Source organism: Hyperolius riggenbachi, chromosome 2, assembly GCF_040937935.1.
Source record: "Hyperolius riggenbachi isolate aHypRig1 chromosome 2, aHypRig1.pri, whole genome shotgun sequence".
In the NCBI taxonomy this organism is placed as follows: domain Eukaryota; kingdom Metazoa; phylum Chordata; class Amphibia; order Anura; family Hyperoliidae; genus Hyperolius; species Hyperolius riggenbachi.
Window position 1 is genome coordinate 104,220,661 of NC_090647.1, and position 27,988 is coordinate 104,248,648.

The 27,988-nt window shown below is 45.5% G+C and overlaps 1 protein-coding gene across 1 annotated transcript; it reads left to right on the forward strand.

Annotated features, from left to right (window-relative positions):
- The first annotated feature begins 765 nt into the window (after nt 1-765).
- Nucleotides 766-27,934, forward strand: SPRYD7 (SPRY domain containing 7). The gene is made up of 5 exons (XM_068265063.1): nt 766-926; nt 7,017-7,133; nt 15,212-15,378; nt 18,288-18,390; nt 26,580-27,934. The coding sequence occupies exons 1-5, from the start codon at nt 824-826 to the stop codon at nt 26,675-26,677; spliced, it is 588 nt and encodes a 195-aa protein (XP_068121164.1). The 5' UTR covers nt 766-823; the 3' UTR covers nt 26,678-27,934.
- The last annotated feature ends 54 nt before the right edge of the window (nt 27,935-27,988 follow it).

Here is a 27,988-nt window from a genome sequence, read left to right on the forward strand (position 1 = left end):
GTTTGGGTGGGCGGTGCTTTTTTGTTAAAAGCGCTTTTCTAAGTGCTTTTCCAGAGGGTTTTTTTTAATTCAAAGTATTAATTCTTAAAAGCGGGAAACACAATTGCTGCACAAAGTGATTTTGTGAGATTATTGCACTTTTTCTATACCTCCCATTATTGCAAAATCGCCCCGAAAATGGTCCATGCAGCGCTTTTCTGATCGGACAGCGAACATAATGCCCCAATTTGAACTAGCGCATTGGAAAGCATGGCGTAAGCGCTTACAGGGTGATTTTGAAAAATCGCCAGTGCTTAAAAAAAATGAAAAAGTGCCTCTAGTGTGAATGAGCCATTACTGCTGCTTGGCCAGCAAGTGGATTTCCTCAGCTTTTCCACCTCCCAGTCCAACACTGTGAAGTGACAGCTGGGCCAGCCAATACACTTGCAGTTCAGTTTGCAGTTCAGTTTGGTGGGGATTGTAGGTTGATGGAGTGCAGAGAGTGGGGTATCAGGACATCTGTGCCTATAGGCTCTTGTGATGTAACTCCGGGCCTGAGGAGTCGACTCCTGTGCAAAGTTTCAGTGGTGCGTCAGAGTTTGTGTCCTCCGCCTGTCGCCTCGCATGTGTATTGCTCAGAACAGCCTGGACCTTATTGCGTTATACAAACACCCCAGCAGAGGGCAGCAAGACCTCATCTGTATCGCCTTCAGTTTCCCGAGATCCCTGCAACCGCCGTCCACTTCCTCCCTTTCCCAGACGTCACTTCCTGCTCGTAGTAGGAGGAGAAGGTGCTGTGGGTGGCTGGGAGTAGCAGAAGCTCTTGTACCCTCCAGTGACAGCCATGTCGGCGCTGCTGTGCTGTTTCAGGTGGTGCGGGGATGGCGGCTCCGGGCACATTCCGCTGAAGGAGATGCCGGCCGTGCAGCTGGACACACAGCACATGGGTGAGACCATAGTGATAGTCAGTGCAGGCGGTGGGAGTGCTCCACCTGCTCCATGGACTGGCCGTGTCAGCTGCCTCTCCTCACTTCCTGCATCTCCCTGGCCCCAGCCTGGCTGCTGCACTGCTAGTGATCTGCAGTATGCTTACTATAGATTATTAATAAGACTACAGGATAGCAGTGGTAGCAGTAGCTCTCTCTGTATGTCAGCCATTTACTTCACATTTAATCACTTTGTATTAGAACTGCTTATTATTAGGCTTGTTTCTATGCCTGTTGAATATTTGTTCTAGGATAAACATAAACTTGATTAAATGCTGAACAATGTAGGCATTCCACAAATCATTATAGCTGGTAAACAGTGGCTGTTTCTGTTCAGCCATAGCTGAGTTGTGTTTTTCCAAATGCATTTGGAAGGCTGCATTGCATGAGTCAACACTGTACAGGTAACATAGACAAATCTTTGACTAATGCCTGCTACACACCATGCAATTTTCCCCTCTGATAGCAATTTTCTTATTGTTTGATAATTTACAGCCTGTGTTATCTGCTTTCGGATTTAGCATGTTTGAAGTGAGTGAGTGAGTGAGAAAGTCCATAGTTTTCAGATACTATGTAATAATGCGTGCACATTTGGTCAATTAGAATGCTTTAAGTTGCAGAAGTTGCAGTGATTGGAGAACTGTTCCCTATGGACTTTCACACTGGCTCGCTTCAACCATTCTAGCTTACTGTTTCTGATTGAGGAAGGTGGTCGATTTTGTGCAGTACATTTATCAAAATTGATCTTTCTTAATTGGAGTGTCGCTCCCTTGTTGGAATCAGGAAATGATTTGAACTTAAATATATAGCTGAACAAGGAAATTAAATGTTGGCTTATTGCAAAGTTTAGTAAAGTATGCATTTGACTTATCACTGGTCTTTGCTATCCAGCACACCTCACACAAGTTCAAAACAATCAAATGCCGATGTATAAAACGGTTGTTATTTTGAGATATGTGAAACAAACTAGTGTAATTCTGAACCCCTTTCAGATTATAAATGCACATTAGTACTGCTTGAGATTATGTATGTAGACAGTCCAGCACTAGTTTAGGGGACCCAGCGCAAAACGTCATGGGGAAATTCTGCTAATTTGATTTTGTGGATGGCACTCTCTCGAACTGCTAGGTTTCAGATAGGTTGTAGTAAACTACGCCCACATTACTTGGCCAGTCATAACGATTTGTGCTGTAGCGGGTGCTGTGATTGGAGAAAAGTTCCCTATGACGTTTCCTGCAGGGTCTTCTAATCTAAACTACACAAGCGCTGACAGGTCAGTCTTGGTTGAACCTTTTCTTTGAGGGTTCTTTCACACTTTGTCTGTTGCCTCATGTCGCAATGGATAAAATCATTGCAGCACAGATGCAATGATAGTCCTATGGAGTTATCACATTGATCACAGTGCGATGAGTTCCATCTGAATAACACAGTGGACGTAGTGCAGTTTACAGAATAATGTGCATTTATGTTGGCAGAGGCATCATGAGTATGGTCGCACTGTTAGGCTTGGGACACACTAAAAATGTCCGCTTCCTAGTGCTTTTTGCATTTTGGTAGCAATTTGAGCTGCGTTTTCTGGCAATTAAGCTAACTTATATACTATGTTGGAGGCCAAATGGTCACAAAATGCTGCATGTATTGCGTTTGCTATTTCCAAAATCACAAGCGCTCTAGCGTGCTCAACACCATAGACTTGCATTCGTTTTAGAAAATGCCGGAGATTGTTGGAGCAAATGCTTCCGAAATCGCCCTAGTTTGTCCTAAGCCTTAGTGTGCTATGTAATTTTCTGAAATGCTGCGATGCGATTGAAGAATTGCATTTCATGCTCTTCATAGTTGAATGGAGCCTGATGAGTACTTTTTTTTTTTTTTTTTTTTTTTTTTTTTTAAGTTTTGCAAAATATTAAAGGGATCCTGAGCGGTGATTAAAAAAATGAAATCGGGACTTACCTGGGGCTTCCTCCAGCCCACCATAGCCCGTGAGGTCCCTTGGTGTCCTCTGGGTTTTCTCCGTGGTCCGGCTGGTGGCTCTGGTAGTTGCGCGACTTTGGCAAAAGTCACGCATGCGTAGTACAGAGACCCAGCCATCCTTCACCTGTGACGTCATCACGCGCGCCTCCGGAAGGGTCTTGCGCATGTGCGGTACAGTCTATCTATACCGCGTGTGGGGTCTGGTGAGATTCTGGTATTTTTTTAGTACAACTTTAGACCAAATAGTTTACTTAAAGAAAACCTGTAATGAATAAAGTTCCCCTGGGGGGTACTCACCTCAGTAGGGGGAAGCCTCTGGACCCTATTGAGCCTTCCCCCGTCCTCCTGTGTCCCACTGCGGTCTCGCTGCAGCCCCCGGAACGCACAGGCGAAATTTGTCGCGCTGTGCAATATTTACCTTTTCTGGCTCCAGCGGGGCACTGTTGCGGCTCTTCTGACAGAGATAGGCGGAAATAGCCGATCTCCGTCGGGTCCGCTCTACTGCACAGGCGCAGGAGACTTGCGCCTGCGCATTAGAGCGGGCCGACGGAGATCGGTTATTTTCGCCTATCTATATGGGAAGAGCGGATACTGCGCCTGCGCTGGAGCCAAGAGGTAAATATTTACATCGCCGCCCCTCCGGGAGGATTTTCGCCGCCGCCGTGGGACCGGGGAGGGCGGGGGAGCCTCAATAGGATCCAGAGGCTTCCCCCACCCGAGGTGAGTACCCCCCCCCAGGGGAGTTTTTTTCATTACAGATTTTCTTTAAAGGTGGTCCTATCGACCATTTGTTTTGAATTGTATCAAATTGGATGAAAATCCGTGTCACATGACCGCCTGATCAATGATTCAATCAATTTTGGGTTGAATGTGTCATTCGAATATGCTGAGAAGATCAAAAGTGCAAGATTGGGTGCGCTGCAGTAAAAGTGTTCAATACCGTGGCAGACTCGGGGACGCTGTCTCTAAACCCCCCTCCCGACTTCCTTCCACTGTCGCCCGCAGGTATGTGTATCATGTGACAGGTGAGATTACACTGTATGGGCACAGGGAGGGCATTTACACTTTGGGGGGGGGCAAGCAGCAGAGGCGTTGTCGCTAGACTTATGCTGAAATCTATCGGGAGTCGGCCTGTGGAGTATGGGCAGGCAATAGATCTCTCTCTGTCCCGTGGTCGATCTAGCCATACATCGCTAGATGTACGGACACTTTTAGTTTTGGTGACCATGTTTGTATGATACTGTAGAGCTTTGTTTCTTTCTAGGAACTACACAGTGGCAACAGACAGCAGTTAAAAATGTATAGATGTTTTACACGGATTCCATGGTACTAATAATGTTGCTTGCTGTGTTTCCGCTTGTGGTTAGACATAGACTTGTGTGTTTTTTATGATCCTGTTACTAGAGGAAGGAACCAATCAAATGGAACTCAGGCAGCAATAAAAATCACGTGGTCTAACCTTAGTTAAAACCCACCTATATTTCCATTGTAACCAACAACTGTGAGCTACCTCATATTAGGTAGGCCATCACTGTGGCTTTCCCATAGATGATTGTCTAATTCTCACAATTACCAGCACTGGACTTAATGGTTACCTGTATGATGTGGTCTGTGCTGCTTATGTATGCTATAAATAATGCATGTGAAAGAGAACACTGCTGTGTGTATTTCATCTTGTTTCCAAGCATCTTTCATACCTGTCCTGAAAGGATTATATTACGTTGTCAGCAAGTACCATATGCATAATACTTACATATTTATGCATAGCACAATCATCTAAAATGTGTCTATGTACAGCACTTGTGCCTTAAACTATCGCTCTAACAATCACTGAGGCCTGGGACCCACTAGCAGCGCTTTTCTACCGTAAGTGCTTGTGATTTGAAAAGCTCTTGCTAACGTCATGCTATGTGTGTGATTCCACTTGAGAATTGGATTTTTTTTTCTATTTAAATCCTACATAGCATTACATTAGCAAGAGCGTCTGTATACTGAGATTCACTGGAGTCCCACATCAGCCGGGTTTCAGCATGTAGCTTTGCCACCTTGCAGAAAAAGGCCTCTACCGGCGGATGCGGACTTTACCTGACTTTGGGCTCTGTCAGGCGAAGGGCGGGTCGGTGGATGCAGCGTCCCAAGGCCAATTTCTAAGAGATTTCATGAAATATGGGCAGCTGACAAATCTCTCTCTAATTAGATTGTCTCTCGGTCAATCTGCTTATCATCACTAGAAGTATGACTACCTTTATGCTGGGAATACACCATGAGGTTTTTTGGCAGATAGATGCTTCGATAAGATAATTTCCAACAGGTCCAATCTGATTTTTGATAATTTTTTATGATCGATCTCTCATAGAGGTAAATGAAAAATGATTTGAAAATCGATCGTACCGTAAATCTGCTGAAAAATCTCATTGTGTATTCCCATCCCAGCATTAGGGAGTGCATATAGAAGAGAGATTTAGTTAATTAGCTTACACCTGTTTGTTTTTTGACATGATAAAGGCCACCTCTGAAACAGGCCCCTTGTGCAGCCTGCTGTTACTTGTACAGAGAGGCATTGCATGTACTGCCTCATGGAGGGAGGATAATGAAAGGTAGCAGGCGGCTTGGCAGCTGATCGACCGTCTGATTCGACTAGAATCTGATAAAAATCTGTGCTGCCAAGAGCATGCCCGATCAACAATGCTACCAATTTTGGCTCAAAATTGGTCTCATGGTCGTCGATCGTGTGCACGGCGGTAATGGTGTGCAATAATCAGGACGAATGCGACGGAACCCCCATCGCTGTCCCCCAGTGTAAAATGTGCCCTGTGTGTTAATACTTTGCCTGTGGAGGTTCACTGCTGGCCCCGTCCTCCATCCACATACACATGCCCCACGTGGTTGCCAGCGTATACGTGGGCACATAAGTGACGTGTATGGGCAGGCAACAGATCTCTCTCCAATCAAATTTGATCAGAAAGAAATTTGTCTCTTGGTCAATCTGCCTATACATCGTCTGATGTATGGACACTTTAAGGATTAGATTGTGAGCCCCTCTGAGGGACAGTTAAGTAACAAGACTATATGAAAAAGGCTATGGAAGATGTCAGTGCTATATAAATACTTAATAATAAAGTTGTATACACATTTGGTATGTGTGCCACCTGTCAGCATAGATTCCCATCCTACAAGGGACACTGGAGGAACGAGAACTGATGTGTTCAGGTATGCCGGGGTTATGTGTACTGTTGCTACAGGGCCTGGAGGAGGACCTTGGGAAACACCTGTACTGTATACACACACCAAGTTCTTGCCTAAGATGGCTCTGACTGGCCACCTAGGACTGGTTCCATTTAGTGTGTGCTAGTTTACCCACTGGTTGGCAGTGGATGTTAGGAAGTTACATAGTTATTTCGGTTGAAAAAAGACATACGTCTATCGAGTTCAAACAGAAACCAAGCCTGCTCCCTCACATATCCCCGTTGATCCAGAGGAAGGTGATAACCCCTTACAAGGCATGGTCCAATTAGCCCCAAAAGGGAAAAAATTGCTTCCCGACTCCAGATGGCAATTAGATAAAATCGCTTGATCAACACCACTGGGCATTACCTAATAATTATAGACATGGGTGTCTTTCAATGCAAGGAAAGCATCTAAGCCTCCTTTAAAAACTTCCTGTGGCAATGCATTTCACATCTTAATCACTCTTACTGTAAAGAACCCTTTTCCTAAATAAATGTCTAAAACATTTTCCCTCCATGCATAGATCATATCTTCTAGTCCTTTGTGATCTGCGCATGGAGGAAAAATGTTTTAGACATTTATTTAGGAAAGGTTTATTTAGGAAGTGTATGGATCAACTGTGTTTTACATGGTTGCATACAAAAAAAAAAACACTTTGAATTCCTGCTATGTATAGGGCTGAACTATAAGCATTTCCTTTTTCTCCGTTTTAGTGGGAGTTTCACTTCAGATGTTTGTATTGCAAAAGTATAAATCTCTGCTATAAATCGTCTTCTAAGATCATGATGTATGAGGTCTTGTAGAGGACATCGTGGATACGTTTTTTAAGCATTTTTTGGTTTGTTTTTCCAGGAACGGATGTTGTGATTGTGAAGAATGGCAGAAGAATCTGTGGCACGGGCGCCTGCCTTGCCAATGCGCCTCTTCATCAGAACAAGAGCTACTTTGAATTCAAAGTCCAGTCTACAGGTTGGTATCCATGCACTTTATCGGCATCCTACATTTGTTTTAGTTCACTGATTTTAACTGTGGCACGTGATTGCCTTTGTAAGATGATGTATAATGTACATACACACATCAATTTACGGGTCAATTTTACCACTTCCAGGTAGTCTAGCGATGTAAGGGCAGATTGACCGATCTTTCTGTTATCATCAAATCTGATCAGAGAGAGATCTGTTGGCTGCCCATACACTGCAGGCCGATTCCCAATTGATTTCCGCGTGAAATCTTTTGGGGATCGGTTTGTGACACCGCCACTGTCGCTGCCTCCGAAATGTAAATGCGCCACCCGCAAACATGCATTAAAATGCTTTACCTGTCCGCTGTCGCCACTAGTGGAAAAGGTGCCCACACTGGCGCCCCACGTGACTACCGGCATATATCATGTGGGGCGTCGTAGGTGCTATAGGCTGGTAGTCATTTGAGGTGCCAATGCGGAAGATGTATTGCTGACAGGTAAAATATTTCAATGCAAGGGCACGGGGGGCACATTTATTGCATATGAGTGGACAGCGGCCAGGGGTTCCATCACGTTTATCACATGTCCCGATATCACACGCTTTTATCGCTGCGCACCTGATCGACCATGGCAGCCCAAGACTTCCCAGCATGTCTGATCAATACATTCCACCATCTGTAACTGCAAAACAGAAGAATGATGTTGAAGCCTATGCTGACAGCATTTAGCTAGTATATTTGAATTTAGGTAATTCTGGAGTTTCCCCTCTTGTAAACATGCGTATCCTAATCCAAGTGGATAGGAGCCACAGCACTCTGCAGCAGCACGGAAGTCACTGTCACTACCACAGGCAGCAAACAGAATTGCTGTGTCCATGGTTTAATTCATTATCACCCCTCCCCCCTGCATAAGGGACAAAATCGCACCACAATCGGATCGCACCAATGGAATTGGACTCTGCAGTTTCCATTAACTTTACTGTACGCATGCGTTTTGCAATCCGTTGGCGATCGGAATCAGATCGCAACACGCAGGGTAGTGGAAAAGGGCCCTCCGTGATGAGAATCCTTCACTTTGTAAAGTGCTACATAGACTGTTGTCAAAGGACATAGTACATAGCTAATCTGAGTACACAAATGTGCAACCACCAGAATGAGATGTGGTGTACACACTGACCTGTACATGTCCAGTACACGGTCTACACAGCTACAGGAGTTCTCTGTGTACACAGGCCTCATTGTATGGTGATAAATAACCTCATATACAATGGAAAAGGGCAGTCACTTGGCAAACTACAAAAGAATCCAGACACAATTAACTTTATTTACTGTACACATGGTGAGTTGTCTTCTTATTGTTCTTTGTAGGAATGACAAATGTTTCTTTAAAGGATAAAATGATATTGATCCCAGGGTGCTTGACTTGGTTTTCTTTTATTGATCAATAAGAACCTTAAGCTGGCCATACACTAGGCCGATTACCCGCCGATTGACAGCAGATTCGATCACTGGGATCGAACCTGCTATCAAATCGTTCACGCTAAAGGCTAAATTTCGATCGATTTCGTCCCGAAATAGATCGGTCCTGTCGATCGCTCCGTGCGGGAAATTCCCGTTGATCGCCAGCGGGTAGGGAGCGCATCGCTAGTGGCGTATGATCGACGCAGGTATACATTACCTGAAGCTGGCTCCCGGCATCTTCTCCGCATCACCTCCCGGCTGGCATCTTCTCCGCATCACGGCATCCGTGTATAACTTCCTGTGTCACTGCAGTGACAGCGGAAGTACGAATAGAGGGCGCTCTATTTGAACTTCCGCTTTCACTGGAGTGACACAGGAAGTTATACACGGATGCCGTGATGCGGAGAAGATGCCCAGGGCCAGGCTTCAGGTAATGTATGCGGGGGGGGAGGGGGGAAATGGTCTGGGGCAGGCTACAGCGGCAGCTCAGCAGATGGTGAATCGGTTTCAGGCTGAAATAGATTCACAATCTGTTTGCAGTAAAGGCAACCATACGATCCCTCTCTGACCAGGTTCGATCAGAGAGGGATCTATCTGTTGGTCGAATCTGATGGCAAATTGACCAGTGTATGGCTACCTTTAGTTTATTTGGCTTACACAATCTAATAAAATAATGGTGATTTGGCCTGGAGGCTTTTTCTGTCTTCTGTTGTTTGCACTAAAGGTCCATACACACGCTTGATTGATGCCATGCAGCCTGATGGTAATCAGCACCCGGTGGGGATCGGGACCTGATTCCCTCGGTCTTTGGGCCGAGGCTGTACAGACGTGGAGTCAGTTGTTCAGCTGATGACGCATTCTGTTGCTGTGTGGGGAGAGGAAAGCCAATGGAGCAGCACCAGTACAACGTCACATGATGGGCTGGGTGAGCGGCGCCAACAAAGATATCGGCTGTTGCTCGGCTGAGTTGATCTTCCTGACGGTTGTTGGTCGGGGGCTGCTGTACACAAGCTAAATTATCGGCAGATGCCTCAATCGACTATTTTATAAATAGGAGCTGTTCACACTTGTCAGTCTGCAACAGAGCCGGGGGATCCGCAGTAAGCGGACCGCACTTGGCAGGCGGATGCATTCCCCTATATAGCCTATGGAGGGAACGCATCTACCCCGGCTGTGTGTCCCACCTCCAATTGCTTCCTAAACCCAGGGCAGAAGCATGGGGATCTCCATTGGGCTGCACAAGACCAATGGCAATCCTCAGCAACCGGGTGAATTCTCATTGGCTCATGGTGGACCAATGAGGTTTCTCCCTGTTGCTAGGTAGAGTTGGTCTAATGCAGCCTATGGAGAGCCACATGCTCCTTCTGGGTTGGGTACAGAGGGACCAAATGGCGGCAGGACGGGTGAGCGGCGATTGTTGGGGACAGAGCACTTACAAAAAGCATGCAAAATAGACGGAGCGCTTACCATGTCCATTTTGCATCTGCTCAAGTAGTAACCAAGCCTTAATGTCTCCTGTGTACAGGGCTTTAAAGGACAACTAAAGTGAGAGTGCTATGGAGGCTGCCATATCCATTTCCTTTTAAAGCGGTATTGTCACCATAAAAATCAAACTTCAACAGCAACTGGTCTGAGTGTATTCAAGAGACACTGAAGCGAGACTAAATCTCGCTTCAGGTCTTATATATAGCAGGGGCACGTGTGCCCCTGCTAAAACGCCGCTATCCCGCGGCTTAACGGGGGTCCCTTCACCCCCAACCCACCCCCCGCAAAAGTTGGTCGGAAAATGGTCGCTCGTATTCTTCTTCCTGGAGGCAGGGCTAACGGCTGCAGCCCTGCCTCCAGTCGCGTCTATCAGACGCGCATCGCCGCCTCTCCCCCGCCCCTCTCAGTGAAGGAAGACTGAGAGGGGCGGGGGAGAGGCGGAGATACGCGTCTGACAGACGCGCATGGGGCAGGGCCGCGGCGGTTAGCCCTGCCCCAACCAGAAAGCGCTCCCCCGCTGCACGGAGGGGGTTTGGGGGGACAGGGACCCCCGTTAAGCCGCGCTATAGCGGCGTTTTAGCAGGGGCACACATGCCCCTGCTAGCTATGAGGTCTGAAGCGAGATCTATTCTCGCTTCAGACTCTTTTTAAGTGATAAAGATGCTAATCCTGCATTCAAAACTTGCAAAACTTTTTCTGCTGTTATGGTTTGTAGTTATCACATACTTTAGGAACACTGGCCCTAGTGCCAAACAGTGCCAAAGAATTGAATGCTGGGAGTTCTTTTTATCTATAATATATTCCTCCTCTTCCATTTATTTCCCTGCCAGCTGCTTATCAGAAACACCCTCTGATTACTTGTTTACAAGCAAGGCTGAGGTGACTCAGTGATTGGATGTGTAAATAAAAAAAGAACAGTGCAGTTCCTAGTATACACCTCAGTGGAAGTGTCTGAAGACTCTGGAAGGAGGGCAGCTAATGAATACACAATGAGCAAGAGAAGGGAGGGGGGAAAACAAGAGTCATGGAGGATATGATGTCAGCATTAGCTTGGCAAGATGGCCGCTGCCTAGAATAGGATTTTCTGCTTTTCCTTTATCAAATTCACAGGAATCATTACGTGGATAGCACAATACATCTGTTACGTAAGTAGAAGTAGTATTTATCTACTTATATATGTGCTTTTTATTCCTAGGTTAGCATGGGTGTTGCTTGTTCTTTAAAGAGTAACTGTCAGGCTGCAGAAGCTAATTTAAACCTCTATTCTCCTGTGTTAAACAGTTTAGAAGGAAGCCCAAAAGCAATTAGTGAAGATAAAAATCTCAGTTACCTTTGATGTGTGCTTATCAGCAAGGCTGTTATTCAGAAGACGCAAGCCGCATACCATACTGCAAAGCATTCTGGGGCTCTCCCCTCGGCTGCTAATGAGACGTTACAGCAGCTTGTAATTGCGTAGCACTGATAAATCTCGGGCAGAGTACACTGCAGGAGTCAGCTATTGTTCCTAGCCACATGGCTCATTAATATTCACTGCACACTGTGTTGTTCAAGTACAAGCTTATATGTGATCAGGAAGCAGGCAGGACATGACGACACATTTGACAGAAAAACATGGAGCCTGCCATGAGCTGTCAGGAGCATCTATCTCTGCATATACTATATACAAATTATGTGAAATCCAAACGTGGACAGTGAAATGCATATGTAATGTAAGTACAGCCAATCTTTAGCTACTGATATATGTGTTTATTTTCTCTGAGACCTTATACCTAACAGCTCCTCTTTAAGCAATACTAGTTGCCTGGCTGCCCTGCTTATCCTCTGCCTCCAATACCTTTTAGCTATAGACCTTGAACAAGCATGCAGCAGCTCAGGTGTTTTTGACATTGTCAGCTCTGAGGCCTGGTGCACACCAGAGGAGTTTTTCTGAGCATTTTGAGTTTTTAAATCTGCTGCTAATGTTATCCTATGTGTCTGTGCACACTGGAGCAATGAGGTTTTGTAAAAAACCCCATAGCATTACATTGGGAAGAGCTTTTGAAACCTCTAAAAGCTCTTCCCAATGTAATGCTATGGGGTTTTTTACAAAACCTCATTGCTTCAGTGTGCACAGACACATAGGATAACATTAGCAGCAGAGTTAAAAACTCAAAACGCTCAGAAAAACGCCTCTGGTGTGCACCAGGCCTGAAAGGATGATATGCATGCTTGTTTCTGGTGTGATTCAGATACTACTGCTGCCAAATTGATCAACAGGGCTGCTATGTAACTGGCATGGTTTATAAGGAAATAAATATGGCAGTGTCCATATCCCTCTCACTTCAGTTGCCCTTTAAATGAGATTTGGCTGTGAACACAAAATTGTTACTTTCTCTCTGGAACAGAAACACAACATTATTACTTTCCATGAGTCTAGAGAGCTATTATTATTATTATTATTATTATTATTTATTGTATTTATAAAGCGCCAACATATTACGCAGCGCTGAACATTAATTTAGGTTACAGACAATATTTAGGGGTGACATACAGCAATATGACAATACAGGAATACAAGAAAACCAGATCACACAGCACAGTATTAGTACAAGGTAATGCTTAGTCAGTCACTGGATGAAGCATGGAGATTAGGCAAGTTAGGTTCACTCAAATGCATGGAATGGGTTCACAGTAATGGAGGTGCCAGATCAGGTAGGACACAAAAGGAGGAGGACCCTGCCCAAAGGCTTACAGTCTAGAGGGAGAGGTAAGGACACGAATGGTAGGGGACCAGAGTTCAGCTGTAGGTTTAGAGCACTTGTGAGGGGTAGTAGTCCAGAGTGAAAAGGTGAGTTTTGAGGGCTTTCTTGAAGATGTTGGAGGGGGCTGCCCTAATGGGTGGAGGTAGGGAGTTCCATAGTGTTGGAGCAGCTCTTGAGAAGTCCTGGAGGCGTGCATGGGACTGGGTGATGCGGGGGGCGGTTAGGCGAAGTTCATTGGAAGAGCGGAGTGAGCGGCTAGGTGTGTACCTCTGAGTAAGATCGGAAATGTAGGTTGGACAGGTTTTGTGGACAGATTTGTAGGTCAGACACAGTATCTTGAATCTGATTCTGGACTGGATAGGAAGCCAGTGGAGGGATTCTAGGAGGGGATCTGCCGTGGTGGAGCGATGGGAGCAGTGGATAATTCTGGCTGCCGCATTCATGATGGACTGCAGTGGGGCTGTTCGGGTCATAGGGAGACCAGACAGCAGGGCATTGCAGTAGTCAAGGCGGGAAATTATGAGGGCATGGATGAGGAGTTTGGTGGTGGCAGAGGTCAGGAAAGGGCGAATCTTACAGATGTTACGAAGGTGGAAGTTGCAGGACTTTATTTATTATTAGAAATTGTTTCCATCCATCCTGAAGGTTTGATCCACCTTGTTCCTGTAACTAGCTACTGTATTACATTTGCTCCTTTAGGCCTAGTACACACAAACTCTCCTCACTCCTGTTCTGATCAAGTCCTATCAAATGACTGGATCGTCCATGACTTCAATGTGAGAGTCATACCTGCTAAATGTCATTTTTAGTTAAAGGACCACTGCAGCGAAAAAGTACAGTTAAAATCTTACAGGTTTTGGACTAGTCCATCTCCTCATGGGGGATTCTTAGGGCCCATTTCCACTAGACGCATGCAAATTTTATGAATAGGAAATCACATATGCGTATTTGCATACATAATCACTCATTTCTTTTTGTGTGTGTTTTTCATGTCTCTTGAAATTTATGAAAATGAAAAAAATTCAGTGTGCAGAAACGGGCAACACTGCTGTGCAGACTTATTTTTTTTTTTTTTTGCTTCGATTCTGGATACAATGAAAACAGGCCCTATGCGAACTTGTGTGCAGAAAATGCACATGAATTTGCATGCAGTGTAAATGGACCCTTAGGGTTCTCTTTTTTTAAAAGCATTCTCTGAATGGCGATTGCTAAGTCCAACTACGAAAATAGTGTACAAGTGAGTAGGGAGGCTGGCATCTTCCTATTTTGGCAGTTAGACATAGCAACTGGCGTTCAGGAAATGCTTCTCAAAACAAAGACAAACCTGTCAGATTTGAATTGCTTACTTTTTTTTCGCTATAGTGGTCCTGAAAGGAAACCGGAGACTATAATAAAGAAAAAATTGATATTTACCGTTCCCGTTACCTCAGTTGGGGTCTTCTGCCCATACGTGGACCTCCCGTGCATGCACAGAAGACCCTGAGTGACGCAACTGAGCCAGTTATAAGACTGATTGCAAACAAACGGAGACACTCGGGAAGACGGCGGGGGACTCAACGCTGCTAATGGGGCTGGAGGAAGCCCAGGGTAAGTGTTGATTCTTTCTTTATTACCGTCTCTGGTACACTTTAAAATCAAATCCTGAATGTAGAGGGCACAGCAGTAGAAGTGGCTAGTTGTGGTATTCTCAGATCACTGCAATGAGACATATTTATGTCAGCTAGAACTACTATGTATCTGTGTCTTTTACTCAATTTACCTAACAATAGGGTGTGTGCACGTAATGCCATTTAGCTGCCTCCTCTGTATACCTGATTATTATTGATTGACAATGATGTTTAGCAGGTAAGACAAGCTTGCAATAACCAGGTAATTGGAGATGAATCCTTGCAACCATCTTCTTTCCAAGATTTTGTAAGGCTGCGAGTATACTTGTTTGAATCGTGCATTTTGCTGCAGAGCAAGGAACACACACAAAATCGCACAAAATGAAAGTCTATTATCTGCACTGAAAATCGCAGCTCTCGTGTGATTTTAAAACTGTACATTGCAAATCACAATGTTGGAAATTCCCGCATAATGTATTTGAATCACAAGCAATTCACATGCAATGCTTTTCTACGGGGGAAGGAAAGCATGCATTTTTATAAAATACAATGTATTCTTCCCCATTAAAGGCAGATTCTTTTAAAAAAAAAATGCATAATACTCGGGGTTTTCCACACAGATAAGTGATATTCCAGTTTTGCTTAAAGTTTTCTGTAATAATGTATCTGTGTTGCACAGCTATTTTTTTTTACAACTTTGTCTTGTTAAAGTTCATTAAAACGATGCATTATCTTTAGTTTATGTGGGTGGTATAAATAAGAGTGTAGTTATAAAATGTTTTTCCCTCTATAGGCGTATGGGGACTTGGAGTTGCAACCCAAAAGGCCAACCTAAATCAGATTCCATTGGGGCGAGACGTTCACAGCCTTGTGATGAGAAACGATGGCGCCATCTATCACAACAACGAAGAGAAAAACAGGCTACCAGCCAACAGCCTGCCGCAAGAGGGCGATATAGTGGTGAGTGTGCTTCTCTCATCTCGCTTTGGTTGTATTTATTAAAGGGCTTGATTCACTAAACCGTGATAACTCATTGCACTGCCGCGCTAGCGTTTTTGTGCAAATTTTCATGCGCAAAAACGCTAGTGCGGCCCTGATATGAGTTATCATAGTTTAGTGAATCAAGCCACAAGAGTGCAAAAAGGTTGCAGTAGTGTTTTAATTGAAGCTTAATTGGGGAAAAGATGTTGGGTTTAACACACCTTGGGGATTTTTCTAGCTCCTCCTAGTCTTGCAGGTCTTTCAGTTTCCTCCTGGGCCTCTCCGTTGTGCCCCTCCAAAAGTTTGCCAACTGGACCAGTCCCATGCTACTGCGGTTGCCAGATCAGAGCCATGATCGCAATCAAGAAGGTGAGCAGACAGGACTGTGCATGTGCAGGAGCTCGAGACTGGTCCAGTCGTAGAGGTTTTGGAATGGCACAATGGAGAGACCTGGCAGGACAGCAAGGAACATGCAAGACTAGGAGGGGCTGAAAGAAGCCCCAGGCAAGGAAAGCTCAACTTCTTTCCCCCGCTTAAAGGGATACTGTAGGGGGGTCGGGGGAAAATGAGTTGGTTACCCGGGGCTTCTAATGGTCCCCCGCAGACATCCTGTGCCCAGGATGTGAACCAGAGGCGGGGCCGGAGCATTAGGGAGTGGCTGTTTGGGCACAGGATGTCTGTGGAGGTCCATTAGAAGCCCCGGGTAACTTACACTCATTTTCCCCCTCCCCCCCTCCCCCCCCCCCTTACAGTGTCCCTTTTAAGGTTTTGTAAAGAATTTATTCCCCCCCCCCCCCCCCCCCAGCAAATCTAGCTGCAAACAGCTTTAATAGAATATGATTATCTCTCCCTGTGATACGACAGCAGCCATGTTGTTTGTAAACATTACACAGAGGCAGGCTTATCTGTATCTGAGCAAACAAGCCTAATCCCCTCTCCTCCTCCCTCCTCCCCTCTGCCTCTGAAATCTCTGGCTATTAATGCCTCCCCCTCCTCCTGCCCAGACTGAGCTCCCATGAGCCCTTGCTAATGTCTAAGGGCCCTTTCACACCTGAGGGTAGTTTCGGCGTTTTACAGCCAAGACCATAGTTGGCGTTTTCCAAGGTAAAATAAAAGTCCATAGAGTTTCATTTTACCTTTCACACCTAAAGCAGCTTTTTTGGGCGTTGCGTTTTGAAGCTCCCCGGAGCTTTTTCAGGGCTGTTTACAGCCGAAGTTGGCTGTTGGCGTTTCAATGATAGTCAATGGAAAACGCCAACTTCAGCGTTTTCAAAGCGTTTTACAGCTGAGTTGTTCACTTATTTTTATAGAAAAAAAAAAGGACTTTTTCATATGAGCTGTAGAACGCTTTGAAAACGCTATGTATTGGCGTTAAGCAAAAGGCTGAGTTTCAGCCTTTTCTACCGCAGCCTCTAGTGTGAAAGAGCCCTTAAAGTGCCTTGGCTCTCTGAAAACCTGTGGGCGTGGCTTGTTTAGTTTATAGGGAATTACAGTATTAAAACAAAAAAAGTATTTGGCTTATGGAATGCCCTATAAACAATAGGAAAGGAACAAAATTATCCAATGTGTAAAAGTTCATCTCAGATCCGCTTTAAAGGGAACCTAAGGTGAGTGGGATATGGAGGCTAACATGTTTATCTCCTTTTTACATAATGCACATTGCCTGGATGTCCTGCTGATCCTCTGCCTATAATACCTTAAGCCATATTTCCATTCACAAAAAAAGTACAAAATCTTAAATTGTTTTAATTATATCCTGATAATATTGACAGCTGAATAAGCAGCAGGTGCTGGCTTTGATTGGCTGAATTAGATTTTTTCCCCGTCTCTGAGTGCTGCCCCCAGAAAGATTAGCGAGAAGGCATTGTCGCTATTCATATCGGAGCCACGCAGCTCCTTTTCCTCCAGCGTGGCCTCGCAATATCCAAGCGAGCCTGCCCACACATGCGCAGTATGCCGGAGCTGCAGGCACTGTGCTACTGCACATGCAAGGGTGGCCTCGCACGGCCATGATTTAGGAAGACGAGCGGGGGGAGCCTCAATAGGGTCCTGAGGCTTCCCTCTCTTCAGGGTAAGTATCTGATTTTGAACCCGAGCTGAAGCTCGGGTTCACTTTAACGTGGACCCAAATTAAAAATACAAGTTTTCAGAAATAAAATCTATTTTCTAAATTATAATTAAAAACAGCCTTTTTTTCAGCTGCATGATGACAAATATAAAATATTTTACATTTATTGGAGGAACCCCTCCTTTCCTTTTATATTGCCGGGACAGAATCCAGCAAACTGGTGGAGTAGGTGGTGTCCGGCAAAGGAGGAATTGCTAATGGCTGCCACCTGTATAACCCTAGGTCTGAAAAGAGAAGGGTGAAAAGCATGCACTGAAATGCTCATAGGCTTGAAGGAGTGTTTATTTATCTTTGTATGTGTCTGAGTGGTGCAACTAAATATTTTGAATTAAAAAAATGTTTGGTTTGGCTCCGCTTTTAAGCTAAAGTTTAAACTAATGTTGAATGTGTAAAACTGTTCATTACTGCCCTCTTCAAGTGAAGATGCAGGGCTTCACTTATGTGTTGGAGTGGAGGTATGCAGAGTCTGATCTGTGGGTGGGGGCCTGGAAGGAATATAGTAGTGATATTTGGGGGAAGGGGGGTCTGGGAGGAAAAATATGATAGTGAGATTATGTGTTCCACATCGATAGGCAACAAGTTTTTAACATGAAAAGATACACATAGAGCATACATTCAATGTTAGTCAGCCATGGCAGCACATCTGACTTGCTGTATGATGTCTAGAAGAGTCTTTACTGTTCAGAGACTTGCATATTTGTCTCAGCAGAGGTTTTTTTCTGTTAAATTATCTTGATTTTTCCTTTGTTTCTCTCTATAGGGCATCACCTATGATCATGTAGAATTAAATGTATATTTAAATGGAAAGAACATGCTTTGTCCTGCCTCTGGCATAAGAGGGACCGTCTATCCTGTTGTATATGGTAAGTCACACATTACTTGGATTCAAATAACATGAAAGCGCTGGGCACACTCACAACCGGATAAAACATCACTGCATTTACAAAGGAGGACAGTTTGTGTCTCCAGGGGTAATCTGTCCACTTGTTTCATTTTAAAATGCGCTGGGAGTTCAATACTCTCATTTCAGACACTAAGAAATGAAATTCTTGATGACTTTATAGTAGATGGCCAGGGGCATAACTACCGGGGTGGCAGGGGGGCCCCAAGCTTTAAGGGGGCCAGAAGTACAACTTCTGTAATGGTTAAGGGCTCTGCCTCTGACACATTAGACCAGTGTTTGAATCTCGGCACTGCCTGTTCAGTAAGCCAGCACCTATTCAATAAGGTGACCTTAGGCAAGTCTGCCTACGTAGGGTAGTAGTCAAGTCCCAGTCTGATTCGTGCCCAGCCAAGGTGACTTGTTGTTGGTGATGACAGATTGTGCTTCTGAGGGAGTAAGGCTGTAGGTCATACTGCCTTGGCTAGGGGCCCACTTGCAGCCACTATCAGTAATTCAGAATTTCCAAATTGGCAAAGTACCAAGTTTGGGTTTTTTTATGTGATTTCAGAACGATCAGGATTTGACTTTGGCCCTCATTTGCTTAAATGGGATCGCAGTGCAGCAATTTTGCAATCGGCCTGCAATTGCAACGCTGCTGTGGGCTCACTCCCATAGCCTTATAGTAGGGAAGCGCTTATGGAATCAAAGATTCTAGAACGCATAAATTGCTACTTAAAGTGCTGAAGTGGGCACCTACACCCCCCCCCCCCACACCCATCCATCCATCCATTGCTCTGTTGCTAAAGTGCTCCATATAATCTAACGCTACATACAGTTTTTAGACTTTCCTTGGCAAAAACTGATATTCCTGATTTATTTAGTCTAGAAATCTAAAATGTGTACAAATGTCCTCTAACATTAGTGGCCTCTTCAGCAGTCCACCAGGGAGGATTGCCTTGCTCGACCTCTTCTTCCCATGGAGGGTTGCACTTGTGTACCCCTCCCTCTCCATAGGGCAGGACATTATGCTTAGCTGGCAGTCAAACAGTGCCTGTACATTGCTCATTACTGCAATGCTGCCAAAGGGTGTCTTTTAACATATGACCACAGGGGGCAGTGTTGCATTAGAAATCTAGTGTTAAAAAGTGTACCTGAAATTAGTAGCAAGAAAAATGTTATACTTACCCTCGGCTTCCTCCAGCCCCATGGGAGGGATGCAGTGTGCTGCATCCCTCACCGTCCTCCCGGGTCAGGGGCGTAACAATAGACCCTGCAAGGGATGCCTCCGCAGGGGGGCCCAGACGCCACAGGGGGCCCGTGGGGGGAAAAGTTTGAGAGACTGACAGCTTAAGGCATGGAGGAAAAAAAAAGTATTCTGCTCTCACATCATTGTTATTTTGAGTGCATGTGTCCAGCACACAGATAAGGAATCACACACACTTTGGAATTTGTACACTGTCTTTGCTCCCTAGGGTTCATAAAAAAACATCTGTCTCTCACTGCTGCAAAGTTCTAAAGACTTGATGTACAACCTTAAAGAGACTCCGTAACAAAAATTGCATCCTGTTTTTTATCATCCTACAAGTTCCAAAAGCTATTCTAATGTGTTCTGGCTTACTGCAGCACGTTCTACTATCACCATCTCTGTAATAAATCAACTTATCTCTCTCTTGTCAGACTTGTCAGCCTGTGTCTGGAAGGCTGCCAAGTTCTTCAGTGTTGTGGTTCTGTGATGCATCTCCCCCCTCCAGGCCCCTATCTGCACACTGCCTGTGTATTATTTAGATTAGGGCAGCTTATCTCTTCTCTCTTACCTTTTACAAGCTGGATAAATCCTCCTCTGAGCTGGCTGGGCTTTCACATACTGAGGAATTACATACAGGCAGAGCTGTCTGCACTCTGCAGGAAGAAACAGCCTGACACTTCAGTGGAAGATAGCTGAAGGGGGAAAGAAACACACAAATGATCTCTTGAGATTCAAAAGGAAGGCTGTATACAGCCTGCTTGTGTATGAATGTATTTTCTATGTGTGGACATACTGTACATCAACCTACTTCCTGTTTTGGTGGCCATTTTGTTTGTTTATAAACAAACTTTTTAAAACTGTTTTTAACCACTTTTAATGCGGCGAGGAGCGGCGAAATTGTGACAGAGGGTAATAGGTGATGTCCCCTAACGCCTAGGTTCTCAACGTGTGGTACGCGTACCCCAGGGGGTACTTCTGATGGTTCCAGGGGGTACTCGGACTTGATATACTTAACCAAGAATAACAAATTTAGAGATTTAGAAAATGATAAATCTTATTTAAACAACACCAAGTTAACATTCTAGCTAGTTAAAAGCAATAGTAAATGCTTGGAAATTGTTTAGAACCAATTATCATGTACTACAATCAAATATATATTTGTCAAGGGGTACTTGTGATAATTTTTACTATGCTAGGGGGTACTTGGTGATTACTGGGTTTTAAAAGGGGTACATACCAATAAAATGTTGAGAAACACTGCCCTAACGCACTGGTATGTTTACTTTTGTGCGATTTTAACAATACAGATTCTCTTTAAAACAAAGGAGTCACATTTTTAAAAAAAAATTGGAGACTTTCCTTTTTCAGCAAAAGGATTCCTAGATTCTTATCACACAGGCTAATGACTTTATGGCCTCTGAATACTTTTACAACTCAGTGGAGTGGAGATTGATGTCTTACTGTTGCTGCTTCATTGAGAGCTTGTTGTCTCGCATGGAGTCCAAGATCTTGTAATAACAGTATCTATCAGTGACATTCTGAATGTTTTGCCAAAGTTACATTGATACTAGATCTTACGTTCAGCATGTCATTGTTGTTCCTCCATATAGCATGTGCTCTCATGTAGTAAAATAATAAGGCTGTGTGTGTGTGTATGTATGTATGTTCTGCCTGTCTGCAAATATCTACAAGTTGCATGGCAATATGCATCCTCCCAGTGTACCACACTCCGTATTCATTTCACCTGCTCTGCTTTCCTCACCTTACTCAGCTTCTCATGAACTGTTAGCTCTCCTGAAATCTCTCCCTCCCTCCAGCAGCTCAAAAACCTCACAAACAATTAAATCCCATTCACATTTGCTTACTCTCTCCCTCCTACTCTTACTTGCACCTGGTGATATATCACCCAATCCTGGACCACAGCCTGCTGCCAGACAAGCATCCCCTGCTGACCTGCTTCATACACTTCACAGCCCTCTGTCCACAAATAACCTCAACACCCATCCTCGCTCCAACCTTCTTTCCATCCATCCCACCCACAAACACATGCTCCCCCTACCCTGCAGTCTCTGGAATGCCAGATCCGTCCGCAATAAACTTACAGCAGTCCACGACCTTTTCCTCTCCAAATCCCTCACCATCCTCGCACTCACTGAGACATGGCTCACCCCCTCTGACTCTGCCGCAGAGGCTGCCCTCTCCTATGGTGGGCTTCACCTCAGTCACACCCCCAGACCAGACAACAGGACCGGGGGAGGGGTGGGTCTGCTCCTCTCCCCATCCAGCACCTTCCGTGTCCTCACCCCACCTACCTCCCTACAATTCACATCATTCGAGGCCCACACTATCCGCCTCTACCACCCCCTCCCTGCCATTGTTGCGGTCTTATACCGTCCTCCAGGCTCCACCCCACAATTTCTCGATGACCTTGCTTCCTGGCTCCCTCACATCCTCTCCTCTGACCTCCCCACCATCATCCTTGGGGAATTCAATATTCCCATCGATGAAGCCCAGAACTCTGCTGTAACCCGGCTACTCACCATTGCCAACTCACTTGGACTAGTACAACACACCAACGCCCCCACTCACACTGCACGTCACACTCTCGACCTTATATTCACTAAATCCACCACTATTGCAGACCTTGACATCGCACCCTTTCCACCCTCAGACCATCACCTTCTCACTTTCAACCTCCTCACGGAAGGCACCTCCAAACTACCCGCCCGCCCACCTGGTCGATGGCAGCGAGACCTACGCAAGCTCAACCCTAGCGTCCTTGCTGACCCCCTCCATGCCCTCTCCTCCACTCTCCCCACCCTAACCTGTCCTAATCTTGCTGCAGCTCAGTATCGCCAAACTCTCATCAGCCCTAGAGAAAGCTGCTCCACCAATATTTCGCCGCAACCGACCCCCTAACCCCCAGCCCTGGCGCACTACCCATACTCGCAACCTCCAGAGGGAAACACGCGCCACTGAACGGAAATGGAGGAAATCTATACTTAACCAGGATGTCCTACAGTACAAGACCAACCTGCTGCAGTTCCACACTGCCCTTGCTCATGCGAAGCAGGAATACTTTACCAAGCTCATCGGAGCACAAGCTTCCAACCCCCGGCGTCTTTGCCACTTTCAACTCCCTGCTTAAACCCACCCCTCCACCCTCTGTTTCCTCCCTCTCTGCCACAGATTTAGCCACCCACTTCACCAACAAAATTGTCTCTATCCGCCAGGAAATATCCAATCTCAAATCTTCACCTCCCACCCCCTCCCAACCAGCTACTCCTCCACCCTATCCTCCCCTCACATCCTTAACTCCTACTACCACTGAGGAAGTCATCCACCTACTGCAGACTTCCCATACCACTACTTCTCCCCTTGACCCCATCCCTTCTGATTTACTCCAGCCTCACTTCACGGAATTGGCCCCAGTCCTCACTACCCTGTTCAACCTCTCCCTATCCACAGGCACCTTCCCCTCAGACTTCAAGCAGGCCACTGTACTACCCCTGCTCAAGAAACCCTCCCTCGACCCCGTCCTATCTCCCTCCTCCCCTTTGCCTCAAAACTCCTTGAGCGTCTGGTTCACAAACGCCTGACCCAGTTCCTCAATGCCAACTCACTGCTAGACCCACTGCAATCTGGATTTCAGCCTGCCCACTCAACCGAAACTGCTCTCATCAAAGTGGTCAATGGCCTTGCCTTAGCTAAAGCTGAAGGTAAATACTCCATTCTCCTCCTTCTTAACCTTTCAGCAGCTTTTGACACAGTAGATCATCCCCCTACTCCTCCAGTCCCTCCAGTCCATGGGCATTCACGATCTTGCCCTGTCCTGGCTTTCATCCTACCTCTCCAACCGCTCCTTCACGACCGCCTTCAATGAGTCCTCATCCACCCCCAACCACCTCTCTGTGGGAGTCCCCCAAGGTTTGGTCCTTGGCCCCCTACTGTTCACCCTATACACATCCTCCATTGGCAAGATTATCTCCTCCATGGGTTTTAACTATCATCTGTATGCAGATGACACCCAGATCTACCTCCACACCCCTGACATATCCACCACTACCATGGACAAGGTCTCCTCCTGTCTATCAGCCATCTCCTCCTCCTGGATGTCCGCTAGGTTCCGGAAACTAAACCTAGACAAAACGGAATTCATGATCTTCCCACCCCGGACATCCATAAACCTCCCAGATGTGCATGTCACTGTTAACCACACTACCATTCACCCTACCTCTCAAGCCCGCTGTCTGGGTGTCACCCTGGACTCCGCACTCTCCTTCACTCCCCACATCCAAAACCTCACAAAGTCCTGCAACTTCCACCTTCGTAACATCTGTAAGATTCACCCTTTCCTGACCTCTGCCACCACCAAACTCCTTATCTATGCCCTCATAATTTCCCGCCTTGACTACTGCAATGCCCTGCTGTCTAGTCTCCCTATGACCCGAACAGCCCCACTGCAGTCCACCATGAATGCAGCAGCCAGAATTATCCACTGCTCCCATAGCTCCACTATGGCGGATCCCCTCCTTGAATCCCTCCACTGGCTTCCTATCCAGTCCAGAATCAGATTCAAGATACTGTGTCTGACCTATAAATCTGTCCACAAAACCTGTCCAACCTACATTTCCGATCTTACTCAGAGGTACACACCTAGCCGCTCACTCCGCTCTTCCAATGAACTTCGCCTAACCGCCCCCCGCATCACCCAGTCCCATGCACGCCTCCAGGACTTCTCAAAAGCTGCTCCAACACTATGGAACTCCCTACCTCCACCCATTAGGACAGCCCCCTCCTTCAACATCTTCAAGAAAGCCCTCAAAACTCACCTTTTCACTCTGGCCTACTACCCCTCACAAGTGCTCTAAACTCACAGCTGAACTCTGGTCTCCTACCTCTCGTGTCCCTACCTCTTCCTTTAGATTGTAAGCCTTTGGGCAGGGTCCTCCTCCTTTTGTGTCCAACCTGATCATGCACCTCCATTACTGTGAACCCATGCTATGCATCTGAGTGAACCTAACTTGCCTAATCTCCATGCTCCATCCCGTGACTGACTAAGCATTACCTTGTACTCATACTGTGCTGTGTGATCTGGTCTTTCTTGTATTCAGGTATTGTCATTTTGCTGTATGTCACCCCTAAATATTGTATGTATCCCTATTTATTGTCCAGCGCTGCGTAATATGTTGGCGCTTTATAAATACAATAAATAAATAATGTACTGGGAACAGAGCTGCAACGAGGGACTTGTCGGCTGCAAGGGGCTGGAGGAAACCCCGGGTAAGTAGATCTGGGGGTAGCATAGATTGCCTGACGTTTCCTTTAAGTCTAAGTGTTTTTATCTGCATGGGGAAAACACATTGGTCCTCAGTTTTCCTGTGCAGAAAGCGAGGTGGGTGGGGGGCCCCATCCAAAGTTCCCATCCAAAGTTTTGCAGGGGGGCCCAGTGATGTCTAGTTACGCCCCTGTCCCGGGTGGCTACGTTCTGCCGCAATCAGCCCCAGTAACTGGCTCAGTTGCGTCAGCCGGGCTCTTCTGAAGACTTGTGCGACCAAACCAGCTAAGACCAGTTGATCTGATTGGCAGAGCAGGGAGGGGATGGATACAGATGGTGCTTCCAGTGTGGATGGAGCAGTGCCTTACTAAATTAAGAGTTAGAGTAGGTTCACAATTGTTCTAAAAACGTATCCGCGGCTCCGGTTTTTAGCCCAAATCAAAACCGGAGCCACGGATACCAAGGTTAAAAATGGCAGCCGTCTTGACTTAAAAAAGAAAACAGATCCATCTGCGTTCAGCATGGTGGCGTAGAGGTTAGCTCTCTTGCCTTGCAGCGCTGGGTCCCTGGTTCGAATCCCAGCCAGGGCACTATCTGCAAAGAGTTTGTATGTTCTCTCCGTGTCTGTGTGGGTTTCCTCCGGGCACTCTGGTTTCCTCCCACATTCCAAAAACATACGGATAAGTTAATTGGCTCCCCCTAAAATTGGACCTAGACTACAGTACTTACACTACATAATATAGACATATGGCAATGGTAGGCATTAGATTGTGAGCTCCTTTGAGGGACAGTTAGTGACAATATATATACACTGTACAGCGCTGCGTAATGTCGGCGCTATATAAATACTAAATAATAATAATCTGTTTTAAAAACCTGAACGGACGGTCCGGATTTGCAACATTTTCACAGACCCCGGATACATGGGGAGGGGTAGTGAAAATGAATAGTAAAATGGATCCCTCTCTACAGGCATCTTTTGACACAAACTGATCAGTTTTCTGTGTCCCAGGGTAGGGGAGTCGCCATGTTGGAGGGGGTAGCAGGCAGGAAGGGAGGCAGTGGTGGGGAGGGGGTTGCCCCCCTTCCTTACCTGGGCCCCCCTTTCTCCCCCCCCCCCCCCCCCCCAGCTAGTTTGATTAATCAAATCATTGTATTAAAATGTGTAAAGCCAAGCGGCGTAAAGAAAAAAATTGTTTACAAAACCGGATCCGTTTCGATCACAGTGCGCAAGTGTGGACCTAGCCTAAGATTCACCATATATAAAGTAGTCCTGCCTCCTTGGTGCAGGTTACCTAACCGAATTATAATATTTATTATTTATTATTATGTATTGAGACACAAGAAAGGAGTTGATGAGAATCTTAAAAGGATATACCATAAATACACTGTTTATCGTTTTCCTTCTTGGGATGAGAGGGGTAAAAATTTGAAATATCTATGGAGTAACTATGATGTTTGGTTAGTAGCACTGAGGATTATAGGAAGATCTTTCATATACGGTTTGTGGGAGGCAGGCCATTAGCAGCTGTCTAAAGTATAACAAATATATATATTTGTATCTGTTACGCTGATGTTACTGCGAAAACTACCTTTGCATTGTGATGCATTTTATTAAGCTGTGGTATCCTGTTTGTTCTTGCAGTGGATGACAGTGCCATCCTGGACTGCCAGTTCAGCGAGTTCTATCACACACCACCACCTGGCTTTGAGAAGATATTATTTGAACAGCAGATTTTCTAAGAATCGGGTCCGTACAGTTTTCCCAAAGCTCCTGGTTTCTGTGTAAAGCTGCACGATGCATACTGAACTTGTGCTTTGTATTTCTGTCTCACTGGGTACAGGTCTTTCAGATCTTGTGTGTATGTAAGTATTTTGCAAAGCACCACCCACAGCCTGCAAAGTTGTTTGGACTGGATCTGATATTTTTGTGATGTGTAAAATAGTTTACTATCGCTCTTTGTAAATAATATATATTAGCCAGTGACTTTGAGGGTCTTCAGAGAAGACATTTCTTCACTTACTGTCAGGGTGGGGCTATTGGGTGGTGTACATTCCTTAGGGGCGTATCCGTGCTACCATCTTGACTTATTCCTAAAGAAATTCTAGTTTGTTAGCTGTATCGCTGGTCCTCTTGACGGTAATGCACTGTAGTCACTGACCTGAAACAAGTGTGAAAATCAAAGAAGTCAGGTCTGTCCACTCGCTTTAGTTGAGTGTTTGTTTTTTACAGCATCATAGCCAAAGGATCAGCAATACTAATAATCTGGAAAAACTACTGTTTTTAGAGGGGGATCAAGATGGCAGCCTCCGTACCTCTCAAGTGGCAGGCGTACTCCTCAACGATACCTGTACAGGCAACATGAAAGGTAGGATTTGCACACCACCCAACCAGAGAATGTATTGGAGTGCTGACCAGAGGTGGTGACAAGGATAAGGTAACACTAATGACTACAAGTACGTACTGTAGCTACTTTTAATTGAAATTTAAATTAGTGCTGCCCGCGGCAAAGGGGGGTAACTTAGTTATGCGCTCCACCTCTAGCCGATGTGATCCATGTAACTACTTTCTCCTTCAAACCCAGAATGAGGAAGTAGTGGCATTTCATGGACCCTGAATGGCTATAGTCGGTGACATAGGTAAGTTACCCCCCCCCCCCCCTTCTGTCGCAGGCAACACCTATCTTATTTAAATTTTGATTATGGGTAACTATGTACTCATAGTTACCATCACGAATTAACATTCCCTACCACAGTGCACATGTGTAAAGATTCAGGATCGGAAGAAGTTAGAACAAGTTCCCGAATTCAAACATGTCAAACGTGACAACACTAATCATGGTCCACTAATCATTGCCTTTCCTGTTTCCCGTGTCTGCCTGGTGGTCCCAGCTACTTGGATCCTGCAGTTGTGGTCGGAGTTGAGTGGTCTTCCTTTCTTTAACCTCCCTGGCGTTCTATTTCCCCAGGATTTCCGTGCAAGAAGTGGTTCAATTAATTTCCAATCATTTTAAACTTTTTTTTTTTTTTTTTTTTTTGCAATCATTTTTTTTT

Coding starts and splice junctions, on each gene's coding strand:
- SPRYD7 (XM_068265063.1), top strand. CDS start 824: ATGTCGGCGCTGCTGTGCTGTTTCAGGTGGTGCGGGGATGGCGGCTCC. Junction 927..7,016: donor GCTGGACACACAGCACATGG/GTGAGACCATAG, acceptor TTGTTTTTCCAG/GAACGGATGTTGTGATTGTG. Junction 7,134..15,211: donor ATTCAAAGTCCAGTCTACAG/GTTGGTATCCAT, acceptor TTCCCTCTATAG/GCGTATGGGGACTTGGAGTT.